This window comes from Salmo salar, chromosome ssa01 (assembly GCF_905237065.1).
Source record: "Salmo salar chromosome ssa01, Ssal_v3.1, whole genome shotgun sequence".
NCBI lineage: Eukaryota > Metazoa > Chordata > Actinopteri > Salmoniformes > Salmonidae > Salmo > Salmo salar.
In genome coordinates, this window is record NC_059442.1 from 72,009,022 (window position 1) to 72,032,154 (window position 23,133).

The 23,133-nt window shown below is 44.3% G+C and overlaps 1 protein-coding gene across 2 annotated transcripts in view; it reads right to left on the reverse strand.

The window, feature by feature from the left end:
* znt6 (Zinc transporter 6) overlaps positions 1 to 23,133 on the reverse strand; it is a 77,473-nt gene that overhangs the window by 48,431 nt on the left and 5,909 nt on the right. Inside the window, 3 exon segments of one of the 2 annotated variants that reach the window (NM_001139824.1) lie at positions 14,959 to 15,043; positions 18,245 to 18,331; positions 18,788 to 18,834. In NM_001139824.1, coding sequence (NP_001133296.1) covers positions 14,959 to 15,043; positions 18,245 to 18,331; positions 18,788 to 18,834 — 219 coding nt within the window. 2 annotated transcript variants of the gene reach the window in all.

Here is a 23,133-nt window from a genome sequence, read left to right on the forward strand (position 1 = left end):
ACAAAAATATCTAAAGACTCTGAAGCAGCAAACTTTGTGGAAATTAACATGTGTCATTCTCAAAACTTCTGGCCACGACTGTACTGTCGACATCACCTAGTTCTTGCCTATTAGCTACATGTCTATGAAAAAAGCTAACCCCATGGAGTGATTATTACCTTTAAATCACGGTGTGCTTAACTTAGACACATTCTAAGTAAAGCAGATGTGATCTTCCTGATGTGGTCGTTTGGGGAATAAAGTAAGTGAGTTCATTATAGGCAAAGCTGAGAATCATTTGGAACAGACAGTGAATCTGAATGTAGGACTGTTCCCTTTACTCATAGCCCTGTGGGACTCAATGGCTTCACCAGCTGTGCTCTAACGTGGAAGAACAGGAGGGGCCTGGGGACTAACCAACTCTCCCTTCACCGAAAACACACACTTACACACAGCCGCACATGTACACAAACAAACACACACTGACAAACAAACACACACTGACAAACAAACACACACTGACAAACAAACAAACTCATGGACAGTTGGACACACACATGCTGCAAGAGCCTAGCGAGGACAAGCTCAGTCTCAAGTGCCACACACATTCTCTTTTTCCATCACTGTCAGTCACACTCTCTTACCCACATATTTTTTTGGGAGGCATCTGCATAGAGTTTGCCACCATGCCAGTCTCCTGAGAGCCACACTGGGCCAGCAGCTCAGACTAGGGGGGTTGTCCGACAGGGTAAACCCTTTCATTCAGCTCTCTCGCTCCCTGAGCAGGAGGAAGGATGGAGATGGGGAGGATAAGGGAGGAGGAGGGGTGTTTATAAGCCTGCAGAACAGGCACTTGACCTCCTTTCGCTTGGCTTCCCCCAGCTGTAGAAATACGGTGTACAGCGGGAACACACAGTCCCAGAGACTAGTGCTTCTGACAGGAGGCTGTCTGATATAAAAGGAGCAGAAAGACATCAGATGCACCAACTAACACAAAAACAAACATAACCTACCACATGAAAACACACTCACACTGATCAACTAACCTCTGTGTGTGTGTGTGTGTGTGTGTGTGTGTGTGTGTGTGTGTGTGTGTGTGTGTGTGTCCATGTTCCATAACACCATCAACGCAGAAAAGTCCTGAATTTCCAGAAATCACAAAGGACCATTAAAAATGCTTAAAAGTAACCCTCTATAATCCTCCAGTATAATCCCCCGTATCAATTTAGCAGAATAATTGGCATAGTAAACAAACACAGTATAAGAAGGGAATAAACTTAGAGGATCATTGGCCTTGAAAACAATAACTTTGTGCAGTCAGTTTGTGTTTGTCTGTAATGACCTACACAACCCACATTCCCCAGCGAGTATTGATCCAGCTAAAAGAAGTGTTGACAAAAGAGGAATGTGCATATCAAATGAAAGCATTTTTCAACAGCTTGAAATTGTATCTAGCCTACCGGTGCAAAATTTGATCTGGACCAGCTGACAACACCAAACAGCATCCTGTAGACTCAATTGTTTTATTCTGAAAGGCTACGGAACAGCTCACCACTTTAGGATAAGTTACACACACACAACACAAAAAAAAAACACACACACACACACACACACACACACACACACACACACACACACACACAATGTATTTGAGGAAGAGGCGAGCAGAGGATGCTAAGAATCAAGGAAATACAATTTAGATTCCCCTCTGGAAACCTCCCAACACCACCCTTTAAGACACCATTATCGGATACTTGCCGTGCGCTGCTCGGCGACATCCAAAAATCACACAAATGCCTACTTTGTAGTCCTACAGACTGTCCCTAACTCTGACGCAGTGGAAATCATAATTACCACAGAGCAGGTGACAACGGTTTTTAAACAGCTGAACCCAAGGAAGGCCTCAGGACCAGATAATGTGAGCCCACTCCTCCTCAAGACCGCTGAGGAGCTTGGCCCAGTCTGGCAATCCATCTCCCAGTTATCCCTCGACTCACACACAATACCACAGACCTGGAAAACATCTCACATCATCCCCATCCCAAAAAAGCCATGCCCCATGGAGCACAATGACTACTGACCAGTGGCCCTAACCTCAGTGCTCATCAAATCTCCGGAGAGAATAGTGGTTCGGTACTTAAAAATCTCTGCGGATAGGGATGTGGACGCCTACCAGTTTGCCTATAGAAATGGGCGCAGTACAGAGGAGGCAGTGACCACCCTCACACACCTGATCCAGAAACACCTTGACCAACCAAAAACCTACACCAGAGCACTCTTTATATATTTTTCCTCTGCCTTTAACACCATGCAACCACACCTTCTACTAGCCAAAATGAAAGAACTGGACATTAACCAACACCTCATTCACTTCGATCACTCATTTCTCAGTGACGGAACTCAGTTGGTCAAGATGAAAACACAGGTCGTCATCTTTGACCCCACGTCAGTGGCTGACCGGAACCAGGTCATCATTCACAGTGAACAGATCCAGCACGTCGACTCGTATAAATATCTGGGAGTACATGTTGACCATGACCTGAGATGGAGTGTCCATGTGGACTATGTGTGCTAAGGTGCAACAATGCATGTACTTTCTTTGCAGGCTGAGGTCTTTTGGGGCAAGCTCAGAAATCCTGAACTTGTTCTTCTCCACTATCCAGAGTGCATCACTGCTTGGTACAACAGTGTCACGGTATTGGCAAAAGCCAGGCTAACAAGTCTGCTGAAAACTGCCTCAAAAATAAATATTTGACTCAACATTCCATGACATACACAAAGGCATTGTTGGCAGAAAAAATTGAATCAGTTTAATGCATGATTAATATAATTCACCAATACATTTCTTGACAGCAATATTTTGGGACTATCAGGTTGTAAATCGCAGTTGGCCTGGCACATTGTTTGTTGCCTCCATTCGGGATGGACTGTTTCACTTTCAATGACTTAGAATGTCAATACAATCAAACTACGAAGGGCAATGATCACCAGTCAGTCATAACATGGCTAATAGGCTAGCGTATTTATTTATGTAGCAAGCTAAAAACACGGCGCCTACCGTTAGTTAGCTAGCTGCTAGGAGAATGTCATGTCATTGGAGGAGTGGGTGAGTGACTTTTTCCCCCTCATATCGTTTTTTATCAGTGGTAATTTGGGTATCTAGCAAGAACTTGAACAACTGTTATCCAGTTAGCATCTCTTTCATTTGCAAATTCACTCTGGCTATCTACCCCAATTTCAGAGCACACTCGTCTGTGTTCCAGAGCACAGAATAACTAATGAAGTGACGCAAGCGCAAAACCAGCTCAATATGACCGTTGTCAGTAAACGTAGGCAGAAAAAGTAAAAGTTAGTCATGAACACTCTAGATAACATGTAAACAGCCTAACCAGCTCTGTCAGGGTAAAATGGTCAGTGAGGTGTTCTCTCATTTGTTTCTGGAAGTAGCTAGCTAGCCAATATTAGCCAGATAGCTTGCGTGCTTGGTTGGGACGAGCATGCATTGGCAGGCAAGCTGCAGAAGGACAAATAAGCTACAATTCCCCATCGTTTATCAGTGCAATTTTGACATTCAACTAACTGAAAAGGTTTGAGGGGTTATCTAAATGTTCCTTTGTTAGATTTTAGCTCATCTTGCTGTGGCAAGCATTAGTTGTTGATATTGTTGATGTGCATAACTGAGGGAGAGATAGCCTACCTTTTCATGGTTGTTTGATCAATAGGAATGTAAAGTTCCCAAATGTAAGAGGATTCCTGTGCTACTTACATACAGTTGAAGTTGGAAGTTTACATATACCTTGGCCAAATACATTTACTCTCAGTTTTTCACAATTCCTGACATTTAATCCTAGTAAAAATTCCCCATTTTAGGTTAGTTAAGATCACCACTTTATTTGAAGAGAATAATAGCAGAGAGAATTATTTATTTCAGCTTTTATTTCTTTCATCACTTTCCCAGTGGGTCAGAAGTTTACATACGCTCAATGAGTATTTGGTAGTATTTGCCTTTAAAAATTAGGTCAAACGTTTCAGGTAGCCTTCCACAAGCATCCCACAATAAGTTGGGTGAATTTTGGCCCATTCCTCCTGACAGAGCTGGTGTAACTGAGTCAGGCTTGTTGGCCTCCTTGCTCACACACACTTTTTCAGTTCTGCCCACACATTTTCTATAGGTTTGAGGTCAGGCCTTTGTGATGGCCACTCCAATACCTTGACTTTGTTGTCCTTAAGCCATTTTGCCACAACTTTGGAAGAATGCTTGGAGTCATTGTCCATTTGGAAGACCCATTTGCGACCAAGCTTTAATTTCCTGACTGATGTCTTGAGATGTTGCTTCAATATATCCACATAATTTTCATTCCTCGTGTTGTCATCTATTTTGTGTATTGCACCAGTCCCTCCTGCAGCAAAGCACCGCCACAACATGATGCTGCCACCCCCGTGCTTCACAGTTGGGATGGTGTTCTTCGGCTTGCAAGCTTCCCCCTTTTTCCTCCAAACATAACAATGGTCATATTGCCAAACAGTTCTATTTATGTTTCATCAGACCAGAGGACATTTCTCCAAAAAGTACAATCTTTGTCCCCATGTGCTGTTGCAAACCGTAGTCTGGCTTTTTGATGGCGGTTTTGGAGCAGTGGCTTCTTCCTTGCCGAGCGGCCTTTCAGGTTATGTCAATATAGGACTCGTTTTACTGTGGATATAGATACTTTGTACCTGTTTCCTCCAGCATCTTCAATGTCCTTTGCTGTTGTTCTGGGATTGATTTGCACTTTTCGCACCAAAGTACGTTCATCTCTAGGAGACAGAACGCGTCTCCTTCCTGAGCGGTATGACAGCTGCGTGGTCCCATGATGTTTATACTTGTGAACTATTGTTTGTACAGATGAATGTGGTACCTTCAGGCATTTGGAAATTGCTCTCAAGGATGAACCAGACTTGTGGAGGTCTACAATTGTTTTTCTGAGGTCTTGGCTGATATCTTTTGATTTTCCCATAATGTCAAGCAAAGAGGCCCTGAGTTTGAAGGTAGGCCTTGAAATACATCCACAGGTACACCTCCAATTGACTCAAATGATGTCAATTAGCCTATCAAAAGCTTCTAAAACCATGACATAAGCGGTCATTATTATTGTGAATGTTTGATGTTATGCCTGGCCTATGCCATGTCTTTCACCATATCACAGTGCATTTTCTTGTATGTAAAGGACATTTCTGTGAAAATCCGACAATGAAAAATCGAATCTAATACTTTGCTATCGAATGGGAACATTTTCAGCTGAAGAAATGGTTGTGGTAATACGCACATCCATCAAGAAACTTAGGTGCTGGGCTAATGGTACATACATGAAAAGAACAAAGGCCTACACACTGTTTGATGCCAAATATTTTCCCCATTTAATCTCATTTTGATCCAGAAGATCTTCGTCGGGTCAAAACATGTACAAATATTTCTGGTAGCTACCTTATAAAAGTCTCAGTAAAAAGCATATGTTATTCTTCCAAAATTGGCAACAATTCAGTAAATTACAAGCTAATATCTTCTCACTATTTTTCATAGCTATTAGGCTAGCTGCTGAGGATAATGAGATCAAAGAGATCAAGCGCTCTTTTTTTTTCAGATGAGAAACAAACTGAAAATTGGTTGCAGTGCATTGTCTTCCTTTCGAATTTTCAAGACTTCTTGGTAATGGCATCTTAAAGGGATAGGCCACCTTTTCAATTTATGGTGTTCTCGATTCATCCAGACACTCGATATAAAAAAAATGTGACCTAAATAAGTAAGTAGCCTCACCCGAGCCAGAACAGCACATAGGCTCCTGCCCCATCTCCTGTTTCTGTAATGTGAGGCAGCTGGAGAGGGCACTAGTTTATTGCAGGGCCTAGATGTATTCTATTCACCATACATGGTAAGCCAAGTAATAGCCTGCAATGTCACTGTTAATTGTGTGTTCTCTTCCAAGTAACGTTGTGAACGCTTGTTTAACAACCGCTTTATGAAATGTACTTTAAGTATACCTAAAAGTCAGAGAGAGGGTGTCACTGAATTGGAAAGTGGAACAATGAGATCATTTTATCTTAGTTAATCATTATCTCGCTTAACGACAAACCCTGAGCTTGAACTTTACAGATCAGTGAAGGCCGCGTCACCCTCCGGTTTGCATCAAACTCTGTGGAGTGAACATTGATTCTAGCCAATCTGCAAGGAATTTGTAATGGAAACACAGATCCTGCTCAAGTTTACAACGGGAGATCTCTTCAGTAAGCCGCTGTCTCACAACCAAGCAGCTACATTCACAGCTAAGACCAGTCACAGTGACGAGGCTCAGTGCTGCTGATGGGGACTTCAGACTTGTTCTCAGACCAGGCTAACAGCCCTCCCTCACTCTTCCTCTCCCTGTGACTATATAGCCGCTGACAGGATAAATGATGGCCTGATTATGCAAACCCCGCATTCTGTGGTTCCCTGCTGCATGGCCTTGGTGTATTATCATATAAAACGCAATTAGAGATTCTCGTAATCACACCGTCCCTCAGGTCATGATTATTACACTCTCCTGGAATAATTAAAGTCCACCCAAGGCACCAGAGGCAGTACAGCGCAAGTATGACAAACGTACATCTCCTTTGCAGCAGCAGCTGGAGGTAGTGTAGCTTTGCTGTAATGGTGGCATTGTTTACTATGAAGTGGGAGGGATGGAAAGAGAGGACAGGAGGGGAAGGGAATCTAATGAACCAGAAACCAAACGCGCAGAGCGCCACATCAGGGTCTTTATGCAATGACTGGAAAACATCTTGAGATGTGGAAGAGAGCTACACTGAACAAAAATAAAAATGCAACAATTTAAGATTTTACTGAGATACAGGTCATTAAAGAAAAATCTGTCAATTGAAATAAATGAATTAGGTCCTAATCTATGGATTTCACATGACTGGGCTTACAAATATGCATATGTTGGTCACAGATTTGTTTTTAAAAAGGTAGGGGTAGGGATAGGGCTGTGGCGGTCACAGAATTTTGTCGGCCGGTGATTGTCAAGCAAATAACAGACAGTCTCACGGTAATTGACCGTTAATTAACATAAACACATTTAGCATCTCCTGGCTTCCACACATACTGTAACCTTCAAGCCATTTTAATAAGTCTAATAAATCCATGTAATACAGGCTACACCTTCACAATAAATCCATAATTTATTGTAGACCGGTCTAAAGAAGCATGATATGAAGAAAATGTCTATTTCAGAAGAACAGCATACTCCGAGTTGTCCTTATGTTAGGTCCTGATGTGGCTATGCCAAATGGCTGTGAGCTACACTAGTTAATTTATCAGACAATATTTGCTTAGAATTCCATTGCATTATTTTATAGTATGAAGAATACAATTGAACAAAGCTGAATAAAAAAAATACATTTTCTCAAAACGATTTGAGGGAGTCCACACATGCAGCTTTTCTGTGATGAGCAGTTAACAAAGAAATAGGTACTCCTACATGCTTAATTTAGAGTTATTAATGTAACTTTAGTTGTTCTACAAACGTTGGGCTATATGTTTTGATGTTTAATACATTGTAAGGGTGCACGATGTGACTAATGATGATTTGAAAAAAGTTGCTTGAAAGGCATGAGCTCTGCTTTGTTTTTTTGCGCAGGCTGTACACACTCCAATAGTCTGTCATTCACAATTTCACCAGCACTTGATAATTACTTGAACTTCACAGCCGCATACCCTTCGTGGCCATAATGCACCCTAAAATAATCCATGCCTTTTGAGGCCCGGAGTGCTGCGTTGTGCCCTTCTCCCTGAGTGTGCTGCGCAATCCAAAGCTTCTCTCACTCAACCTATTCTATTCTGTGTGAGAAATAAATATTCCAAACAGTCTGGGAAAGTTGTGGGATGCGATAGATCCCAAATTAATACAACTATTAGCATTAAAAAAAAAACATTTTTATGCAATGTGGCTGACGTAACAGAACATTTAGCTTAAAATATTGATTAACTATGAGGTAATTTCTTCACATTATAAGCGTAGAAATGCACACATGGTAGTAGGTTATAAGCACGAATGTTCCATTAGCAGAAAACAAGGTTATCAAAGGTGACCGCAAATGCAATTACGCACGTAATGCTTTTATTATAAAGGTGCATTTTTATGGTGAATATGATCTTCCCCAAACTTCAAACTCACGTGCTGCTTATACATGCCAGTTAGACTACACCCCTTGTAAAGCAGATTAATGTGCTTTAATTTTAAGAAGTTATACAAACCTTATCAAAACATACAGGCCTATGGGCTAGGCTACATGAGGTGTGTGACTATTAGTTGAACAAGTTGCAACAAAAAAAAGGCATTGTTTCTTATACTGGGAATCATTCACAAGTTATATGTAATTCACAAGTGATAGGGTAAAATTGGCTATTCAGACAATTCTTGATTTAATATTGTCTTTAAATATACTAAATAATATATGTGTGACATCTGTTTTGATTTAGAATGGACCATTATCACGCACCTGAAAAAATACATGTCATCCTGCACTTAAATAGCAAATTGAGGACGATTTTCCCGGGGGGGTTTATTTTCATGCCAGCAAGGTAGGCTATTCTCCTGTTGTAAATATAATCAATGTGCTTAATATAGTAGGCCTAGCCTAAAGAAACCTGATGGAATCCTCTTTCTATTAGCGGCAATTGGATAGCCTATAGAAATGTTGCGCAACATGAGCTCTCATGAAGTGTTTGATTAGATTTTCTCTTATATTTGCATTGATGTCAGAGTGATTAGAGGGACAATAGAGTGCTGAGTACCAGGCAGTTAGCAAGTTTGGTAGACTACTAATGACCATCAGCAGCATCAGAGATTGGAGATGCCCAACTACCGTGACTAAACGGTCATGTGGAATTTGACTGCCTCCATGACTTGTGATGGCCGGTGTGTGGCGGTAATATGGTCACCGCAACAATCCTAGGTGTGGATCAGAAAACCAGTCAGTATCTGGTGTGACCAGCATTTGCCTCATGCAGTGCAACATATCTCCTTCACATAGAGTTGATCAGGTTGTTGATTCTGGCCTGTGGAATGTTGTCCCACCCCTCTTCAATGGTTGTGCAAAGTTGCTGGATATTGGCGGGAACTGGAACACGCTGTCGTACACGTCGATCCAGAGCATCCCAAACATGCTCAAAGGGTGACGTGTGGTGAGTATGCAGGCCATGGAAGAACTGTGACATTTTCAGCTTCCAGGAATTGTGTACAGATCCTTACGATATGGGGTCGTGCATGATCATGCTGAAACATGAGGTGATGGCGGCGGGTGAATGGCACGACAATGGGCCTCAGGATCTCATCATTGTCTCTCTGTGCATTCAAATTGCCAAAGTTAAAAAGCAATTGTGTTCTTTGTCCATAGCTTATGCCTGCCAATTCCATATCCCCACCTCCACCATGGAGCACTCTGTTCACAACGCTGACATCAGCAAACCTCTAGCCCACACATCTGCCCAGTACAGTTGAAAATGGGATTCATCTGTGAAGAGCACACTTCTCCAGCGTGCCAGTAGCCATCGAAGGTGAGCATTTGCCCACTGAAGTCGGTTACGATGTTGCACTGCAGTCAGGTCAAGACCCTGGTGAGGATGACAAGCACACAGATGAGCTTCCCTGAGAAGTGGCCTTAGAGTGGCCTTTTGTCCCCAGCACAAGGTGCACCTGTGTAATGATCGTGCTGTTTAATCAGCTTCTTGATATGCCACACTTGTCGTATGGATGGATTATCTTGGCAAAAGAGAAATGCTCACCAACAGGGATGTAAACAAATTTGTGCATAACATTTTAGAGAAATAAGTTTTTGTGCTGGGATCTTTAATTCAGCTCATGAAACCAACACATTACATTTATATTTTGGTTCAATGTAATTTGCCCCACTGCCACACTATAATAACGCTCCAGCCCACTACAGAATTGCTCCGGTCTGAGCACCAACCAGACATCCCACAGCGAAAACAACATCCACAAGCTTCTACAACGTACACACAGTAATTATTCTGATTAAGTTACTTTTTTACAAATTAGAGGCATACAAAGACAAAACAAATGTGGTCCAGTGTGGAAATGATAAATGAGTGAAGGAAATGCAGAAATGGATGAAAATGCTGAACATTTTGATTGAACAGTATAAAACTATCAGCAGAGAGAAAGTCCCATTAAAACCACTTAGAATGTATTTGTTGCCACATTAGGGTCATGCACTACTCATGAAGCATATTTTGAACATAAAACATAAAAAATATTGTGATAGGATATTTTGGCCATTTCGCCCAGCCCTACTAGACATTCGAGCACCACACACCAATGACTGTATATATGAATGGACAAAGCCATTGATCACGTGACACCATTCATTACAATGTGAAGACTCAATAGCGCATTGAAGCCATATTAAATTGGTTAAGATTGTATTTCATGGAGACATAACAATTTGACATAACAGTTTACTTCAGGAAGTGACGTAGTCAAGTTGAAGGCCGACCGGGGTACTGCAGGCTGCCATTAGCAACTATATTATCCTTATCTTCTTCTTTGTGTGATTTTAAAATAAAATGAGTTCAAGGACATACATTTGGTGTATTAGAAGCAATTATTGGTACCATGGTTGTTTTCAAATTGTGTTTGTTTTACACAAAGATTTCAATTTTTCCATTCAAGCTAAGCTACAGGACTGTTTTGCTAGCACAGACTGAAATATGTTCCAGGGATTCGTCCGATGACATTGAGGAGTACACCACATCAGGTGTGGTAATCTGTATATGTAGGTGGAGGGGAAGTGACTATGCATAGGTAACAAACAAACAGCGAGTAGCAGCAGTCACTTAACACCATCATTAAGTTTGCCGACGACACAACAGTTGTAGGCCTGCTCACCGACAACGATGAGACAGCCTATAGGGAGGAGGTCAGAGACCTGGCCGTGTGGTGCCAGGATAACAACCTCTCCCTCAACGTGACAAAGACAAAGGAGAGGATTGTGGAATACAGGAAAAGGAGGACCGAGCAATGGTGCTGTAGTTGAGCAGGTTGAGAGCTTCAAGTTCCTTGGTGTCCACATCACCAACAAACTATCATGGTCCAAACACACCAAGACAGTCACGAAGAGGGTACGACAAAGCCTATTCTCTCTCAGGAGACTGAAAAGATTTGGCATGGGTCCTCAGATCCTCAAAAAGTTATACAGCTGCACCATCTAGAGGATCCTGACTGGTTGCATCACTGCCTGGTATGGCAACAGCCTCCGACCGCAAGGCACTACAGAGGGTAGTGCGTACAGCCCAGTACATCACTGGGGCCAAGCTTCCTGCCATCCAGGACCTCTATACCAGGCAATGTCAGAGGAAGGCCCTAACAATTGTCAGACTTCAGCCACCCTAGTCATAGACTGTTCTCTCTGCTACCGCACGGCAAGTGTACCGGAGCACCATGTCTAGGTCCAAAAGGCTTTTTAACAACTGCTACCCCCTAGCCATAAGATTCCGAACCTGTGCCCCCGCACATTGTACTGGTACCCCCTGTATATAGCCTCGCTAGTCTTATTTCATTGCTGCTCTTTAACTATGTTATTTTTTACTTAACACTTATTTTTCTTAAAACTGCATTGTTGGTTAAGGGTTTGTAAGTAATCATTTCACGTAAAGGTAAATACCTGTTGTATTCGGCGTATGTGACAAATAACATTTGATTTGAATGAGGGATCCTGTCACGACTTCCACCGAAGTTGGTGCCTCTCCTTGTTCGGGCGGCGTTCGGCGGTCGACGTCACCGGCTTTCTAGCATCCACCGATCTACATTTCTTTTTCCATTTGTTTTGTCTGTATTGTACACACCTGGTTCCCATTTCGTTTGAATTATTTCCCTATTTAACCCTCTGGAGCCATCATGGTTTTGTGCATGTTTGTTGTTGTCAGTTTCGTTTATGTGATTCTGGATTTTCTTTCTCCTTGTTGGAGGATTATTTTTGAGTAAAGTTACTATTATTACTCATGTGTCCTGCGCCTGACTCCACCTTACCCACATCACCTAGACTCTGACAGAAACACGCACCTTCAATGGAGTCAGCAGGTGCACACAGCCCTCCTCTACCTATGGAGGAGCACGTCCAGCAGCACGCGACTATGTTGCAAAGTCTCGTCACAGCCATGGATCGCGTGCTGCAAACCATGGAGCGTTGGGAGAGAGGGGTTTTTCCAGCAACCCCATCATCATCACCCCAGCTCCCACAACAACCCACACCGCTGTCCATCCCTCCATCTGGATCCAGTGGGATTCGGCTCGCGCTCCCGAGGGTATACGATGGAACGGCTGCTGGGTGCCAGGGGTTCCTACTCCAGCTTGGGCTCTACCTGGCAACAGTTCACCCAGCTCCTTTGGGACGCGAGAGTGTAAACGCCCTCATCTCCTGTCTGACTGGTAGAGCACACGAATGGGCCAACGCAGTCTGGGGAAGGGAAGGACCGACGTTGGACAATTAGGAGGATTTTACCCGCCACTTTCGGGCTTTTTTCGATCATCCACCTGAAGGGAGAGCGGCGGGGGAACGCTTGTATCATCTCAGACAGAGGATGAGGAGCGCACAAGACGTCGCTCTGGACTTTCGAAATCTGGCCACTGGGGCAGGATGAAATGAGCGGGCCCTGATCAACCACTACAGGTGTGGTCTACGCGAGGACGTTCGTAGGGAGCTAGCCTGTAGGGACACCACCCTTACCTTTGACCAGCTGGTAGACCTATCCATCAGACTGGATAACCTGTTGGCCTCCCGCGGACGTCTGGATCGGGGTTCATCAGTTCCATCTTCCAGCACCTCAGATCCGACGCCGATGGAGCTAGGAGGTGCTGCTATGAGGGGGACCGGGGGGGGCATTCCCGGCTGCAGAGGGCACCCTACTCACCCAGAGCTTCCTGTTTCGCATTCCCAGCATAAGGCGCTAGTAGATTCAGGTGCCGCTGGGAATTTTATTGATCGTTCATTTGCAATTAGATTAGGGATCCCCATTGTTCCTGCTGATCTGCCCTTCCCTGTACATGCCTTAGATAGTCGTCCTTTAGGGTCAGGGCTGATCAGGGAGGTCACAGCTGCACTATGTATGATAACGCAGGGGGATCATAAGGAGAGAATTAGTCTCTTTCTGATCGATTCACCTGCGTTTCCTGTGGTGTTAGGGCATCCCTGGTTGGCCAATCATGACCCCACTATTTCGTGGAAACAGGGGGCTCTCAAGGGATGGTCACGTCAGTGCTCGGGGAGGCGTGTAGGTGTTTCCATAGGTGCAACTACGGTGGAGAGTCCAAACCAGGTCTCCACCATACACATCCCCCCTGAATATGCCGATTTGGCTCTCGCCTTCTGTAAAAAGAAGGTGACTCAATTACCACCCCATCGACGGGGGGGATTGTGCGATAAATCTCATGGTAGACGCAGCACTTCCCAGGAGTCACGTGTATCCTTTGTCACAGGAGGAGACGGCGGCTATGGAAACACATGTCGCCGAATCTCTGGGACAGGGATACAGTCGGCCTTCCACTTCACCTGCCTCCTCGAGTTTCTTTTTTGTGAAGAAGAAGGATGGAGGTTTACGCCTGTGTATTGACTATCGGGGTATAAATCAGATCACAGTGAAGTACAGTTACCCGCTGCCTCTCATAGCCAGTGTGACAGAGTCATTGCACGGGGCGCGCTTCTTCACAAAATTGGATCTCAGGAGCGCTGACAACCTGGTGGGTATCCGGGAGGGGGATGAGTGGAAGACGGCATTTAGTACCACCTCTGGGCACTATGAGTACCTTGTCATGCCGTGCGGGTTGATGAATGCTCCTTCAGTCTTTCAATCCTTTGTAGACGAGATTTTCAGGGACCTGTAGTGGTGTATATAGATGACATTCTAATATACTCCGCTACACGCGCCAAGCATGTGTCCCTGGTGCACAGGGTGCTTGGTCGACTGTTGAAGCATGACCTGTACGTCAAGGTTGAGAAATGTCTGTTCTTCCAACAGTCCGTCTCCTTCCTAGGGTACCGCCTGTCCGCGACAGGGGTGGAGATGGAGAAGGACCGCATTTCAGCCGTGCGTAATTGGCCGAATCCAACCACAGTAAAGGAGGTGCAGCGGTTTTTAGGGTTTGCCAACTACTACCAGAGGTTTTTCCGGGGCTTTGGTCAGGTAGCGGCTCCCATTTCGTTTTAATTATTTCCCTATTTAACCCTCTGGAGCCATCATGGTTTTGTGAGTGTTTATTGTTGTCAGTTGTCTCATTTATGTGATTCTGGATTTTCTTTCTCCTTGTTGCAGGATTATTTTTGAGTAAAGTTACTATTATTACTCATCTCTGTGTCCTGCGACTCTGCCTTACCCACATCACCTAGACTCTGACAGATCCTGTTTTCTGCATCATTACATCTGGATGATTTTCTTTTTAGGCACACTGGTCCTCCCAAATTAAAATTCCAAGCCGCATAGCAAAATATTTAGGAGCATATGTGACCAAAATGGTCGCACTTTAGAGCCCTGAACACACTATCACAATAACACTGCGACACCTGCAGAGATCTAATCTGCGTGGGGGTGGGAGGTCAGAACATAGTAGATTAATTACTATTCCTATGGGTCAGCAGGACTCTGTAATATGGGATCTCTCTCGCTCTGGATACGTGACATCATGAGTGGATCTAGGAAGCTGGAGAATAATCACTATAATGGTGGGAACTGCAAGGGCCCTAGGTGAAGAACTTAAGGGAGAACAGAATTATGTCTGAGCACAGTATCAGAACAATGTCAGTACATAGTGTTCTCACTGATGTACTCTACTACGTAGTATCCAAAGCTGTAGTCCATAGATGTCCTTGTTTACTCAGTGGGCCCTCTAACCTCTAGGCTAACTCTGCCTGGCTGGCTGTGTGGAACACTGTGTCATGTAGATGAGTACTCACCCATACTGTTGGTGGAGCTGCACCACATCAGCAGGCAGCCAGTACAAAGAACATTCAGCATCCCGAACACCAGGATTCTCCATGACTAAAACACAAACAGAACATTAACCAGAGCTTTCTAAACCAATGAATTCATTTAGATCTATAGGATTGCTTGGAGTGGTGTATTAATAGCTAATGCAGGTGGATGTTAGGTTATGTTATGGCATTGCCTAACCTAACTGTCAGTTGGGCTAATGTAATAATATTGTATTGTTAATTTGCCAATTTAGGGAAGGCTTTGTTGCAGACAAACCACGTACAAGACGGAAAGCAAAAATGTGAGGACGGTACAAACTCAAGGCTATCCACCACGTCTTTGTCTGTCACTTCGTGTTGGAGTCAGTGGCTGTCCTTGGAGTGCTGTGAAATCTACAATTACTGCAGTGCACCGTGTTATGACAGGGCTAGGGCGTCTTGTGACAGCCAGAGCCAGGGATAGAGATGGGAGCTGAAGTGTGTGTGTGTGTGTGTGTGTGTGTGTGTGTGGGCCTGTTGCAGCTTCAGGGCCCTGTAGATTGCTGTGCCTGTGTCTGTGTGCAAACAGAGCAACAGCATGCTGCCCAACACATCCACCCCCCCCCACACACACACGCTTTCTGGGAAAGCAGGGAACCATGAAATGTCACTGCCACCCTCTGGGTGAAGGAAGTATTGCAAGTAAACATGTCTGCACATCTTTTTCCTGAGGGTTGTTCTTTAGAAATCACATATCTAGGTTAAATCTTACATTGGAGTGACACTCGCAAACACCTTCAGGAACATCAGCCTCCCTGAGTCACAGAATACTGTCGCTGAAATATCATCTGTAGATAATATGCCTACGTCAAGTACTTCATCAGCTTTAATCCAGACGTATAGAGGGCTACTCAGCAGCACAGAAGGAGAGAAGAGTTTTACTGCCAGGTCAACAGCAGCATCAGTCTGGAAGACTCCCACTGCCTAGTGCATGGATGGAGCAGACACCCAGCATCAAGCCACAGTGAGCCTAACATAAATAATCACACATCATCACACTCTTATGAAGAAAGACACCACTCTCCACTTTCTCTGCCAAAGGAACTTTCTTTTCGGAAAACTTAGTCTCCTCTCCATGCATGTGAAGTGAACTCCGTTGGCTCTACCTCGATCAGTCTCTCTGGTCCTATAGAATCTAACCCAGTCTCTTCCATACAGCTTCTAGGGAGAGCAGTCTCCACAAATCAAATCAAGTTTTGTTTGTCACATACGCCGAATACAACAGGTGTAGATAAACCTTACAGTGCTTACAAGCCCTTAACCAACAATGCAGTTTCAAGAAAGAAAATAGGTGTTATGAAAGTATTAACTAAATAAACTGAAGTAAACAAATGAATTAATAAAAATAAAATAATTTAAGAAAATAGAAAAATAACAAATAATTAAAGAGCAATAATAAAATAACAATAACGAGGCTATATACGGGGGGGGGGGGGGGGTACCGGAACAGAGTCAATGTGCAGAACCACAGGTTAGTCGAGGTAATATGTATATGTAGGTAGAGGTAAAGTGACTATGCATACAGTGAGGGAAAAAAGTATTTGATCCCCTGCTGATTTTGTATGTTTGCCCACTGACAAAGAAATGATCAGTCTATCATTTTAATGGTAGGTTTATTTGAACAGTGAGAGACAGAACAACAACAACAAAAAATCCAGAAAAACGCATGTCAAAAATTTTATAAATTGATTAGCATTTTAATGAGGGAAATAAGTATTTGACCCCCTCTCAATCAGAAAGATTTCTAGCTTCCAGGTGTCTTTTATACAGGTAACGAGCTGAGATTAGGAGCACACTCTTAAAGGGAGTGCTCCTAACCGCAGCTTGTTACCTGTATAAAAAAGACACCTGTCCACAGAAGCAATCAATCAATCAGATTCCAAACTCTCCAAGGATGTCAGGGACAAGATTGTAGACCTACACAAAGCTGAAATGGGCTACAAGAACATCGCCAAGCAGCTTGGTGAGAAGGTGACAACAGATGGTGCGATTATTCGCAAATGGAAGAAACACAAAAGAACAGTCAATCTCCCTCGGCCTGGGGCTCCATGCAAGATCTCACCTCATGGACTTGCAATGATCATGAGAACGGTGAGGAATCAGCCCAGAACGACACGGGAGGATCTGTCAATGATCTCAAGGCAGCTGGGACCATAGTCACCTTCACTACGCCGTGAAGGACTGAAATCCTGCAGCGCCTGCAAGGTCCCCCTGCTCAAGAATACATATACATGCCCGTCTGAAGTTTGCCAATGAACATCTGAATGATTCAGAGGACAACTGGTGAAAGTGTTGTGGTCAGATGAGACCAAAATGGAGCTCTTTGGCTTCAACTCAACTCGCCGTGCTTGGAGGAGGAATGCTGCCTATGACCCCAAGAACACCATCTATGACCCCAAGAACACCGTCAAACATGGAGGTGGAAACATTATGCTTTGGGGGTGTTTTTCTGCTAAGGGGACAGGACAACTTCACCGCATCATTTGACGGGGCCATGTACCGTCAAATCTTGGGTGAGAACCTCCGTCCCTCAGCCAGGGTATTGAAAATGGGTCGTGGATGGGTATTCCAGCATGACAATGACCCAAAACACACGGCCAAGGCAACAAAGGAGTGGCTCAAGAAGAAGCACATTAAGGTCCTGGAGTGGCCTAGCCAGTCTCCAGACTTTAATCCCATAGAAAATCTGTGGAGGGAGCTGAAGGTTCGAGTTGCCAAACGTCAGCCTCGAAACCTTAATGACTTGAAGAAGATCTGCAAAAGGAGTGGGACAAAATCCCTCCTGAGATGTGTGCAAACCTGGTGGCCAACTACAAGAAACGTCTGACCTCTGTAATTGCCAACAAGGGTTTTGCCACCAAGTACTAAGTCATGTTTTGCAGAGGGGTCAAATACTTATTTCCCTCATTAAAATGCAAATCATTTTATAACATTTATGATATGCGTTTTTCTGGATTTTTTTGTTGTTATTCTGTCTCTCACTGTTCAAATAAACCTACCATTAAAATTATAGACTGATCATTTCTTTGTAAGTGGGCAAACGCACAAAATCAGCAGGGGATCAAATACTTTTTTCCACCACTGTAAACAGCTTACCAGAATAATGCAATAATAAAGTAAGGGTCATTTTACAGGGATGGGGAATTCCAAAACAAAGAGCACTGTGGGACAGTTGTCTCTGTGGCATGTTAATGTACACGCATGCACACACCCCTTACTAATTCCTTACCCGTCTGTCTGAAGTCACCAAGCGGAATTCTTGAGAGAGTTTCCCAAAGAAGGATCTGTGCGACTTCCGGAATGGGTGTATAGTGCCCTGTGGGTACCACACAAACACACAGTCAAATGGAAGGATGTGAGATTAAGGACTCAGAGAGAAGCACCACCATCTAGTGTGTATCCTTCGTATTTAGCTACAGTAGGCTGCCTGTAAAACAAAATTCTGCTTTAGACCAGGGGTGTCAAACATATGCCATTTTTTTTGGGGGGGGGGGGGAGACATACTCAATATACTTTACGACTGAAACCAAATCAAAACTGAGTTGTGTGGAAATGTTCTTGACCGTGTACAGCTCGCTAATAAATCACCTAAATGAAAGCTATAAAGTCAGGGAGCATCAGAAATGCCAAAAATAATGGATGGAGGACATTTTTTTCTCACATTTTTTCAGTAAGGCCCTCCGGACCCCGTTAAAGACCAAATGTGGCAAAACGAGTTCGACATCCCTGCTTTAGACCCTACCAACTGGTGTCTTGAAAAAGGAAAACTTACCAGCAAATACGTGTCAGTTTCTTGCTTTTTTCTGTGGATTGGGATATCTGCAAAGAAAGTATGTGGTTATGAAAAACAACAGATGACTGATATGGACTGTATATAAAGTGAAGTTTAATCTAACTTTATTTTCAAGATACCAGGACGACGCATGTCTGATTATGCATGGGTTTCAAAATGTCACCAATAATCTGGTTAGTCTAGTTTAAACTGGCCATACATTAGACAGTTTAACTGCGATTTTGCCATGATTTTTATTTATTTAACCAGGTAGGTAAGTTGAGAACAAGTTCTCATTTACAACTGCGACCTGGCCAAGATAAAGCAAAGCAGTGCAACACAAACAACAACACAGAGTTAGACATGGAATAAACAAACATGCAGTCAAAAATACAATAGAAAAAAAAGTCTGTATAAAGTGTGTGCAAATGAGGTAGGATAACAGAGGTATGGCAATACATAGGCCAAAGTGGTGAAATAATTACAATATAGCAATTAAACACTGGAGTGATAGATGTGCAGAAGATGAGTGTACAAGTAGAGATACTGGTGCAAAGGAGCAAAATAAACAAAATAGATAACAGTATGGGGATGAGGTAGTTGGATAGGCTAATTACAGATGGGCTATGTACAGGTGCAGTGATCTATGAGCTGCTCTGACAGCTGGTGCTTAAAGTTAGTGAGGGAGATATGAGTCTCCAGCTTCAGTGATTTTTGCAGTTTGTTCCAGTCATTGGCAGCAGAGAACTGGAAAGAAAGGCGGCCAAAGGAGAAATAGGCTTTGGGGGTGACCAGTGAAATATACCTGCTGGAGCGTGTGCTACGGGTGGGTGTTGCTGTGGTGACAAGGCTGGGCTTTACCTAGCAAAGACTTATAGATGACCTGGAGCCAGTGGGTTTGGCGACGAATATGAAGCAAGGGCCAGCCAACGAGAGCATACAGGTCGCAATGGTGGGTAGTATATGGGGCATTGGTGACAAAACGGATGGCACTGTGATAGACTGCATCCAATATGCTGAGTAGAGTGTTGGAGGCTATTTTGTAAATGACATCGCCGAAGTCAAGAATCGATAGGATAGTCAGTTTTACGAGGGTATGTTTGGCAGCATGAGTGAAGGATGCTTTGTTATGAAATAGGAAGCTGATTCTAGATTTAATTTTGGATTGGAGATGCTTAATGTGAGTCTGGAAGGAAAGGTTAGTCTAACCAGACACCAAGGTATTTGTAATTGTCCATATATTCTAAGTCAGAACCGTCCAAAGTAGTGATGCTGGGCGGGCAGGTGTGGGCAGCGATCGGTTGAAGAGCATGCATTTAGTTTTACTTGCATTTAAGAGCAGTTGGAGGCCACGGAAGGAGTGTTGTATGGCATTGAAGCTCGTCTGGAGGTTAGTTAACACAGTGTCCAAAGAAGGGCCAGAAGTATACAGAATGGTGTCGTCTGCATAGAGGTGGATCAGAGTGTCACCAGCAGCAAGAGCGACATCATTGATGTATACAGAGAAAAGAGTCGGCCCGAGGATTGAACCATGTGGCACACCCCATAGAGACTGCCAGAGGTCCGGACAACAGGCCCTCCGATTTGACACACTGAACTCTGCCTGAGAAGTAGTTGGTAAACCAGGCGAGGCAATCATTTGAGAAACCAAGGCTGTTGAGTCTGCCGATAAGAATGTGGTGATTGACAGAGTCGAAAGCCTTGGCCAGGTCGATGAATACAGCTGCACAGTAATGTCTCTTATCGATGGCGGTTATGATATCGTTTAGGACCTTGAGCGTGGCTGAGGTGCACCCATGACCAGCTCATAAACCAGATTGCATAGCGGAGAAGGTACGGTGGGATTTGAAATGGTCGGTGATCTGTTTGATAACTTGGCTTTCGAAGACCTTAGAAAGGCAGGGTAGGATAGATATAGGTGTGTAGCAGTTTGGATCTAGAGTGTCTCCCTCTTTGAAGAGGGGGATGACCGCGGCAGCTTTCCAATCTTTGGGGATCTCAGACATTACGAAAGAAAGGTTGAACAGGCTAGTAATAGGGGTTGCAACAATTTTGGCTGATAATTTTAGAAAGAGAGTGTCCAGATTGTCTAGCCCGGCTGATTTGTAAGGGGTCCAAATTTTGCAGCTCTTTCAGAACATCAGCTATCTGAATTTGGGTGAAGGGGAAATGGGGAGGCTTGGGCAAGTTGCTGTGGGGGGTGCAGGGCTGTTGACTGGGGTAGGGGTAGCCAGGTGGAAAGCGTGGCCAGCCGTAGAAAAATGCTTATTATAATTCTCAATTATCGCGGATTTAAAATCGGTGGTGACAGTGTTTCCTAGCCTCAGTGCAGTGGGCAGCTGGGAGGAGGTGCTCTTATTCTCCATGGACTTTACAGTGTCCCAGAACTTTTTGGAGTTTGTGCTACAGGATGCAAATTTCTGTCTGAAAAAGCTAGCCTTTGCTTTCCTAACTGACTGTGTATATTGGTTCCTAACTTCCCTGAAAAGTTGCATATCGTGGGGGCTATTCGATGCTAATGCAGTACGCCACAGGATGTTTTTGTGCTGGTCAAGGGCAGTCAGCTCTGGAGTGAACCAGGGGCTATATCTGTTCGTGGTTCTACATTTTTTTAATGGGGCATGCTTATTTAAGATGGTGAGGAAAGCACTTTTAAAGAATAACCAGGCATCCTCTACTGACGGAATGAGGTCAATGTCCTTCCAGGATACCCGGGCCAGGTCGATTAGAAAGGCCTGCTCGCTGAAGTGTTTTAGGGAGCGTTTGACAGTGATGAGGGGTGGTCGTTTGACCGCAGACCCGTTACGGACACAGGCAGTGATCGCTGAGATCCTGGTTGAAGACAGCAGAGGTGTATTTGGAGGGCAGGTTGGTTAAGATGATATCTATGAGGGTGCCCGTGTTTACGGATTTGGGGTTGTACCTGGGAGGTTCATTGATAGTTTGTGTGAGATTGAGAGCATCAAGCTTAGATTGTAGGATGGCCGGGGTGTTAAGCATGTCCCAGTTTAGGTCACCTAACAGCACGAGCTCTGAAGAAAGATGGGGGGGCAATCAATTCACATATGGTGTCCAGGGCACAGCAGGGGGCAGAAGGGGGTCTATAGCAAGCGGCAAAAGTGAGAGACTTGTTTCTGGAAAGGTGGATTTTTAAAAGTAGGCGCTCAAATTGTTTGGGCACAGACCTGGATAGTAGGAGAACTCTGCAGGCTAACTCCGCCCCCTTTGGCAGTTCTATCTTGTCGGAAAATGTTATAGTTATGGATGGAAATGTCAGGGTTTTTGGTGGTCTTCCTAAGCCAGGATTCAGACACAGCTAGGCCATCCGGGTTGGCAGAGTGTGCTAAAGCAGTGAATAAAACAAACTTAGGGAGGAGGCTTCTAATGTTAACATGCATGAAACCAAGGCTTTTACGGTTACAGAAGTCAATAAATGAGAGCACCTGGGGAATGGGAGTGGAGCTAGGCACTGCAGGGCCTGGATTAACCTCTACATCACCAGAGGAGCAGAGGGGGAGTAGGATAAGGGTACGGCTAAAGGCTATAAGAACTGGTCGTCTAGTATTTTCGGAACAGAGAGTAAAAGGAGCAGGTTTCTGGGCGCGATATAATAGATTCAAGGCATAATGTACAGACAAAGGTATGGTAGGATGTGAATACAGTGGAGGTAAACCTATGCACTGAGTGACGATGAGAGAGATATTGTCTCTCTAAACATAATTTAAACCAGGCGAGGTCACCGCATGTGTGGGAGTTGGAATTAAAGGGTTAACTAAGGTGTATTGAGCAAGGCTAGAGGCTCTACAGTGAAATAAGGCAATAATCACTAACCAAAACAGCAATGGACAAGGCATATTGACATTAGGGAGAGGCATGCGTAGCCGAGGAACCACAGGAGTCCAGTGAGTGGCTCGGGCCGGAGACACGGTGATTCAGGCAGCTAGCGGGCCGGGGATAGCAAGCTAACAGAAGGGCCTTAGAGGGACGTTGCGATGGTAGAAAGTCTGTTGTAGCCCCCTCGTGCTGTTACGTCTGCAGACCAGTCATCGTGGATCAGCAGGGCTTCGTATGGTAAAAGGGGTCCAGGTCAATTGGCAGAATAAGCTAACAGTCCAATATCCTCTAGACAGCTAGCGGGATGTCGCGACTGAGGAGCCAGTTTGGGATCCACAACAAATTCCGGGGACTGCAGGTACATCCTAACGTCGTAGGCTACAACCAAGATGTCGTAGGTCGCATAATGTGAGCAAGTGAAAGACGTGCAATTATGGGACTCGCGCTCTGCCGATCCGTATCTTAAGTCCCGATTATTTCTCTGGCATGCCAGAAATTTCCGGTCGTATCTT